Source organism: Nicotiana tomentosiformis, chromosome 7 (genome assembly GCF_000390325.3).
Source record: "Nicotiana tomentosiformis chromosome 7, ASM39032v3, whole genome shotgun sequence".
Taxonomy (NCBI): domain Eukaryota; kingdom Viridiplantae; phylum Streptophyta; class Magnoliopsida; order Solanales; family Solanaceae; genus Nicotiana; species Nicotiana tomentosiformis.
This window is the reverse complement of record NC_090818.1, coordinates 110,933,050-110,941,895: the sequence shown is the minus strand read 5'-3', so window position 1 is coordinate 110,941,895 and position 8,846 is coordinate 110,933,050. Positions and strand designations below refer to the sequence as shown.

At 33.9% G+C, this 8,846-nt stretch overlaps 1 protein-coding gene across 2 annotated transcripts; it reads right to left on the bottom strand.

Annotated features, from left to right (window-relative positions):
* Positions 1–808: 808 nt before the first annotated feature.
* Positions 809–5,351, bottom strand: LOC104097989 (transcription factor AS1). 2 transcript variants are annotated; one of them, XM_009604630.4, is made up of 3 exons: positions 5,096–5,275; positions 2,362–2,518; positions 809–2,197 (listed from the first exon to the last, which is right to left on the bottom strand). In XM_009604630.4, the coding sequence occupies exon 3, from the start codon at positions 2,145–2,147 to the stop codon at positions 1,056–1,058; it is 1,092 nt and encodes a 363-aa protein (XP_009602925.1). In that variant the 5' UTR covers positions 2,148–2,197; positions 2,362–2,518; positions 5,096–5,275; the 3' UTR covers positions 809–1,055. The 2 variants fall into 2 exon arrangements, with proteins under 2 accessions (XP_009602925.1, XP_009602924.1); XM_009604629.4 differs by lacking the exon at positions 2,362–2,518 and having other exon boundaries at positions 5,096–5,351.
* Between the last annotated feature and the right edge of the window lie 3,495 nt (positions 5,352–8,846).

The following is an 8,846-nucleotide window of genomic DNA, read 5'->3' as shown; positions in this document are numbered from 1 at the left end:
ATTTTTTCTTCTAAACTCACAAAATTTCATACTTTTTTTTAAGTCAAATATATATCCAAACATAATTTCAACTTTCAAAAATTATTTTTCAATACAATTTTTTTTTTTAAGTTTCAATCAAATCTATGATCAAACGCTAGAAACGCTAGCTAAAATTCTATTCCACGTCGATTTCTTGCTTTGCACAAAAACTTCAACTTTCATAGACTTCAAAGAGGAGAGGTTAGTCTGGAGTGTTGGAAAAGGGGTAGATTTTATTTTACTCGTCTCCCTCTCTTCTTGGAAAAGAGGCTCTTCCAAAGGCACTTATATCATTGTAATAGCTAAGACTTGAATGCAACTAAGGTGATTAAAGCCTAGACTAGAATATTCAGCAAAGCTTTTTACTCAAATAATGAAAAGAAACCTATTTTTAATAGCAACTCAATTTTTGGTTAGAGAACCTCCAGTTTTGTTGTTGAGACAAAGTTTTTTATGATAATCCGTATAAAAATGGAAAATCAATAATAACCAGCGGAGCTGTAGCTAATATCATTTAGTGACTCAAAACTCTCTACTTAATTATGCTACTCCATTTCATTTAGATGCCTTACTACAACACAAATAATTTTTGACATCTTAAAGACACTTTATAAAGCTTCTCTAATTAGTCAAGGGGCACTATGCAAGCTTCTGGAAACATAGGAGACTTTTAGCATTATTAATTAGGCATTATCTAAACAGTAACATGCAATTTCCACAACCACACAAATTCTTACCTTTTCCCTTTCCCCTATTTCCCTTCAAAAGCAGGCAAAACCACACGAAATTGTGTAAGTAATACTATTAATATGTTACTACTGAAAGATATAGGTTCATTATGCTGTCGCAAAGCTGCAAGAAATCCTTGCAGATACTAGAAATACAAGTTGCAGTATCATGCAGAAAAGAAAACATAGTTAACCAAATAAAAGGCGATCAAACAAAAAGTTTACAGTAAGAAAAGTCGTAGCAGTTTGAAAAGAACCGTCTTAGGCGGCCAGGGACACACAAAAGAATTCTTAGCTTAGCTTGCTTTAGCGGCCACCATTAGGTTCTGCAAGTCTTGATTGGCATCCCATCTGCTCAAGAAACTTACTAAGGCGCAGGTGTTTGGAAGCCCATTGTTCGGCCAATTTCTGTTCCTTTGCTTCCGCGTCCCTCCTCAAGCCTGCTAGTTGCTCCTTGTATTCTGCTTCAATCCTGTCTAGAGTTGCCTTCTGCTCTTCCCTCAGAGCTTTCATTTTCGCTTCAATTTCCTCCATCTTCTCCCTAACTTTGCATGTTTTCTCTGATTCTAGCTGCAATTCCACTCGCCTTAACCTCCAAGCTGCTTCCTTTTTATGAGCAGCCCAAGCACGATGCCCTTCGTCTAGCTCTTTACAGCATTCCACAAGTTCAGTAACAAATGGATTTTCTCCGCAAGGAGGGGCAACCCCATGATGTGGAAAACTGCTCAAAATAAGGGGCGCATTTTCAGGTCCTCTATCTGTCTGTAGCCACGGAATGCCAGGCGTAGGCGTAGGTGTAGGAGGCACTGTTGAGGGGGATAGACTTAAAGTCACAGATGGAGATGGTGATCTGACGGTTGAAGTAGCAGTGGAATTAGAAAGCCACGGAGGAAGAAGAGTTTGTGGCGAAGGAGCTGGTGCATCGGCGTGGAGGAAACCTCCATTAGAAGTAGCCATAAGTAAACCTGGGACACTCCGCTCTTTCACAATCTTCTCTGCAAAGGTCTCAAGAATGTGGTCGTATTTTCCCTCGTCTACTGGATCGACAACCTTATTGTTTTCTTTCTGCTCCCTCTGTTGCTTCTCTTTGAATACTTCCCACCACTTCCCCAATCTTTTAGCAGTTCGGCCTGGTACTTCAGCTGCTATTTTCTTCCATTTGTTGCCGTGTTTGGCCTGTAGATGGATAACAAGACGCTGCTCCTCTTCAGTGAGTGATCCTTTCTTAATCCCTGGTTTGAGGTAGTTTTTCCACCTTTCCAAGCAAGACTTAGCGTCCCTGTTGAGGGCTGTGTTCATACGCTGTGATACAAGGTGCCATTCTTTTGGTCCATACTGTTTCACATATGCCCGCAATAAAGCATCCTCTTCAGATCGCCACCGCTGCCTCTCCCTCATTTCCAGGTGCAAACACCAGTGCCCATGGTCCCAAACTCCTCATAATTTACCTGACAGAATATTTAGCACCATTTCACTTGCAATATCTTAAACACACTATTGAACAAGATACGTATTGCAAAAGTTCATTACATGGAAGTGATTTACAGTTAATGCAGTTATTAGCATAACATAGAAATAATATATTAACTTGTAAAGAAATTCATTACAACACCTTTAAATAAAATACCATCACAGAACAAAGGATCGTACAACAGCATTTAAACATGGGAAAATCATGCAATGTTTCATCACTCAAGACTTTTCCAAGACAAGAATGCAACTGCTTGTTCTAGCATAGAAAACTCCACCAACTGCCAAGACATGAGAACCTATCAAAAACAAGGTGTAGTTGTTTTAAACTAAGTAGAAAATTATTCAAGGTCATTTATATATGCACATTCTGAACAAGCTGTTAGGGAATCCTAGCTTGTCAATACAAAAAATTCAGAGGTCTAAGCAAGAAATACCTCATCATTGGTATTGGGTATCCAGCCAACCACCAAATAAGAAGTAGAATCAAAATATAGATGAAAAAAGAAATTGGTACAAGTGGTCATGATAGGAGTGAGGCCAGAGCGAGTCAACAAGTATTTCCATGAGTTGGCTCAAAGAAAAGACATCAAAATCTTGGTAGAGAGACTGCTCGTTTAAATAAGCAATGGAAATGCAGCTCCACAAATATGCCGATTTAACTAACATGAATGTTGAAACAAATTATTAAAAAAACAAAAAAGAGGGTAGCCCGTAAAAACCACGCTTTTCAATCATAATATACAGATGGTTGGAAGTCTAAAATTTGCAAACCACATAGTTTGGAGGTATCTGGTCATAATTTAGAGGTGTAACATCCCTAAATCTGTAATATCCACTCATAACCAGTTCACCATTAAAGAGGATACAGAAATGAGTTTGCATTTCTAGATAACAAATAGAATTAAGATAGATTCGAAGAATTCGGATTTAGTTTGGTTTTAGACATTTTCGCATTCAAATTTTTTTATAGGTAGAGACCAGTCACATTCGGAGGTCACAGCTCCCAGAGAATTGCAGAGAAAACAGTAAAGAAAAAAGTGGATGGCATATGCACACATGTGAAGATTGATAGAAGCATACTTAATTAAGAAATCATTTGAGGGAATATTTATTACATGGACCGGCATACTTTATAAGACCGCGAAGATCATTAATAATCAGATAACCGCCAATATCGCAAACTTTAAACATGTAAGGAAATATGATTAACTGAGATCTAGTACACTATCCAGATCAATATCCTTCTTGACCAGCATTGAGTTACAAAATTTCGGAAGTTCATAAGCGGGTTTAATCTCTCCTTAATTGGAAGTAATAGTGTTATCATGAGAGTGCATCATGCAAATAAAACTCATAAATAACACCTTTTTTCTTGATTACAATAAACCAGTGTTTTAAAAGGCGTTTTCGGGGCGAGCCCTACAGCGAACCGTACCAAAAACACCCCGAGGCGATGGTGTGAGGCGAGAGTCTCAAGTGGCGTACGCCCGAGCAGTTCGGGGCGTACGCCCGGGTGTTCGGGACGCGATTTTTTTAAAGATGCGTAAGACTTAGAGACTTTTTCAAATTAAAACAAAATTTGTTGAATAAGACTTTCATATAATACCCAAATTCTCAAAAGTAATCTAGGAAATTACTCAAAAGTTTTTAAAAAAACTAAAATGTATTAAATTTAGAAGTCAAGAATTTTTTTATTGATTTCATGATATTACCCAATTCTTTATCTTGTCTGCATGTCTGCTAATATCTCCCAAAAGCAACGAAAATTCAACCTTTTTAACAAATACAAAGAGAACTCTATTCTCCTTCGTAGGAGCAAGTTCAAAGTTCAAATTACAAATTAGTCATCCTTCAATTTTTTTTACAAATACAAAGAGAACTCTATTCTCATCCGAAGCAAGTTCAAAGTTCAAATTTCAGATTAGTCATCCTTTTGTCCTCCCCATGTAGAAAACTGTATTCTTTTCGACTCAAGTTAGTTGTGCTTCTAAGCAGCGTATAATAAATTATTTTGACTAGTATTTTGTGGGGATGGAGCGCGCGCGCACACACACACACATATATATATATATAAAATTTATACAATTTTATATATTTATAAATATTTAATATAATTGTACTATTTTATAAAATTTTAAAAATTAAATATCTATGGGCCGTGCCTCGGGGCTTATGCGTTGCTGAGGCATATGTAAAAAGCCTCGTCTTATGCCCACGCCTTTTAAAACACTCCTATAAACCAACTCATGTTCATTCATCTCAATTGCAACAACCCTTCAAAGAAGTGATGATGTTTTTATGTCCAACAAAATTATACTACAGGACATGAGCATTCTGCAAACCTGAGGCTGAAAGCTGAAATTCACTGATCCAGATCTTCAATAAACAAGATTTAGAAGAAAACTAGCAAAAATTACTATATAAATTGAGCAGTGTATTGCAAAATGTAATGTCAAGTGGAACGGTACAAAACCAATAATATACAAACAGTTCCTTAGTAAGATCTGAGTGAGAACAAACATGGCAGAGATTTCAACATTTTCCTGGTTTGAGATTGAGCGGAGGATTAGTGAATTTCAGTGTTCACCATATACAAGCCATACGTGTAAATGCAAGAACAAGAAGATACAATTCAGTGAAAAAGGCAAGCAAATTAAGAAGATTTTCCACAAACTGCAGCAAAAAGATTGGTTCTTTATCTTCACCACATATTTAGCCATTCATGTAAATGCAACCAGAAAGCACAATTCAGTTTTTTAAAAAAAGGCAACTTGAAGATTTCCCACAACCATATATAACAGAACACACAAACAAAAGTATGAAAAACATCTAACAAGACCAACATATCAGTTTGATCACTAAAAATAACTTACAAGAAACCACTTAGGAAGCCCAGTTCTTGCCTCGACCCATTTGATTTTTTTTTAAATTGTTTTGTTTTTCTCAGAGCAAATATGAGCAAAAAATTAGAAAGAGGAAGAAGAATGTTGTATGCAAAGAAAGAAAGAGGAAAAGGGTAGAAGAAAGAAGAAGAGAGAGAAGTGACAGAAGATAAAGAAAAGAGGGGAAGGTGAGAGCAAGCTATAAGAGAGAAAGGCTAAGGTATGGAATGGTATGGCCCCTCCTCTCTGTAATAGTAGTAGTTTGGAGGGTGACGTGTTTAAGGGAATGTGATGACGAAGACGGGCAATGGCGTCTTTTACCAGAAAGGTTATTTCTACTCCTACCCACGCACTATTATGTATTTTGTACACTTTGGGGGTAAACATGAAAAGTAAAAGCACTTGGTAAAAAAGAAAATATGATCACTTCTTCTTTTTACATGTGTAAACTTTTACCCGCCAACAAAGTTTATGGTCGAGTGTTTATGGTCGAGTGGTAACTAATTTTTCATCCTTAGTTATTTGATTCGCGTTTTGGGTATGATATCGGCTTTGTTACAGATCGTACTACTATTCAATGTGGGACCTCCCGGCACGAATCCGAATTTATTCAGGCACCAATAAAGGTATCGAATATCAGGTGAGAAAAAAAAATGCTTTTACCTATGAGGAAAATCCTAATTTTTTACAGCAAATCAATTTTTTTAGAAAAAAAAACTTGAAAAAGAAGGAATGAGTATAGTGGTAGTGACCTTACTAATGTGATAAAGATAGTTTGTTATCTCTTACCATTACAAATATTCTTTATTCCTACTTATTCACACTTAGTATTTATATAAAATCAAACAATTTAATTTTAGTAGTTAAAAATTTAAGTAAAAATGTATGATTAATGATATATATATATATATATATATGTGTGTGTGTTTTTGAAAATACGTGACTTGCATTTACTAGTTTAGTATAAATATCAGGTGTCGATAAAACTTTAATGTCTTTTTTTCTCTATTAATATTTAAACTATAATCTTTCATGATTTTTGCCTAACTTATTTTACTTAAATAGTAGCTTATTCAATTACTTAAATTAAAAATAGTTAAAGAATATATATATATATATATATGTATAATTTATGTATACCCATTAAAAAATAAATTGGCAAGCTACTTGTGTAAAGATCCCAAAATATAAAGACAAACTATATTGACATAACCTTTTTAGTTACTCTTTGCAGAAGATAAGGAGTGGTTTTAGTTGCAGAAAATTGAACTAGCGTGTTAGTATTTAGACTGTAGTATATTTTTTGTATATAGTTAGAGATATTGAAGAATCTTTCTTTATTAGAAGTGGACAAACTCATCAGAAAATGCAATAATGGCAAGAAGGGGAGTTTGTGGACAGTACTGTTTTACTGAATATTAGCATCTGCCAACATCTTTGAAACTATCATCATCACGTCTTTAGATTGAACCTTTTTTTTTCTTCCTCTTTGCTTTTTTGAGAATGGAGAACTGTGTTTTGGTTTTCTTGTTCGCCTTTTTTTAAAATTTAAAACTAAAACTATTTATTCCGGAAAAAACTGCCTCCTACTCGAAGTGACTACACTCTTTACTGCCACCACTTTAAAGTTTAACCCCTCAGACTCAGACCCTTTGGCACACTATCGCCTTGGTCCCAACGCCTGCTTAACAAGATGCACTGCGATTTGTTTGAAGCTTTTGGTATTTAATTAAGCACGAAATTTAAGAAAAAAATTAATTTTTACACATATATTAAAAAAATAATTGAAGCTTGTGATTATAAATATTTTATAATATTTTTATAGCTATAAGAGTAATTCTTGCCGAAAGTTACCTAAACCAATTTTTAAATCTTATTTCTCCATTTAAAGTAGTATTATTTCGAAGTAAAATTATCCCATAAAAAATTAATTATTCTAATATTGGTATACTATGGTATGTACTACGAGAGAGAATAATAGTTGTAAAGTTAGGGGATAATGAGACAATAGGATCTTTGTATTATGTATCTCTGGTCATCATTAGCTACGTGACTTCCGAGGATTGAAACGACAACTAGCCTTGGGACCAGATGCAAATATTTCCGAATATATTTCCTAAAAGCGGAATACAAAATTTCCATACTTTAATTTTTCAAATTATATTTTCAGTGGGACATAAGTCGCGTGTGGTAAGTCCGGTGTTTTAAAAGGCATTTTTGGGACTCGCCCCTGAACGCGACACTTGCAAAACGCTCTGGGGTTGATGTATGGGGCTTAGTTTTATAAGACGAACGCCCCAAGCGCCCGACCGTGCGCCCTAAACACGCCTAACGCTCGGGGCTCGCCTAACAATTCTAACGCAAATCACGTGTTGAATTTCCTAATTAATATCGTTGACTTTCAAAATTCTTTAACAAATTAATGATAAAAGTTCTATTCATCGATAGAAATATGAAGATTGATCGTAACTCTAATAATGAGACATGATATTGCGAATTTATATCTTCACTTGATATTGGTCGTGTCTTAGTTCATTTGTCCGTCCTTGTTATACACTTTTCTTAATTTGATATCTTAAACTAATTTGTATTTATTCATGAAGGAGTAATATTTTAATTATCGTACTAATAAAATTTTATTGATTATTTACTCTTAGGAAGGTAAAATGTGGAGTTTGATAATTTATTTTAAAAAAATTATAAGTTTTTAATTATTTGAAAGTTAAAAACGTTATACATGATTTGTATGCATTAGCTATACTTAAGAATCATGCTGGATATTATTCTTCTATGAGTTCCTTTAGTTTTCTTTTAATTTTTAACTTTTAATTTATATTTTATATTTTTTTTGTGTTATTATGTTATTTTTATTAATTTATAAATTAAAATTTTTAAAGATCCATGGGGCTTACGCTCCCCCCTCTCCCCGCCTCTAGGCTTACGCATCACCCCATATCAAGTAAAACGCCCCGCCTCACGCCCCCGCTTTTAAAACATTGCTTGTAAGTAGCATATAATAGATTGTTTGACTAGTTTTTTGTGGAGATGAAGCATATATATTTCACATATTTATAGTTTTCTTCAATTTTTATATAATTTTACCATTTTATAAATATTTATTGTCATTATATTATTTTATAAAATATTAAATAATTTATGGGGCTTACGTCTCGCTGAGGCATATGTAAAATGCCTCGCCTTACGCCCATGGCTTTTAAAACACTGGTGGTAACTACTATTATATAGTATAATTTAATTTATTCGTTTCTTTCGAATATTAAAAAGTGTGACTAAAAATATCACTCCTATTTTGTTTTCCTTTTAAATATCGTCATTGTGTTTTTGCAGAATTTCATGTGTTTTATTTATCACTTCTTATGTTATTTTCTTAGTGCTCAATTTCATTTATATTTCCCTGTTTGACAAATTTAACATTATAACATTTACGTGGCTAAAAGAATGTATCATTAAGGAATAAAAGAAAGTTCAAATTAAATTATTTTGAAATTAGTTATCCGGATATTTTTTATTCGACCTTCGCATAGTGATAAAAACAAATTACAATCCAAAGATAATTATTTTCGAGACTATTTATACTGTAATTTTAAGCCAATCAAATATGACTCAAATTTAATTTAAGAATTAATTATTCTTTATCATTCGTATCAAACAAGCTCGTAGAGTCATAAAACAGATCTTTGTTAGTTAAATAAGATTATAGAAACTCAAAATTATTTCTTGA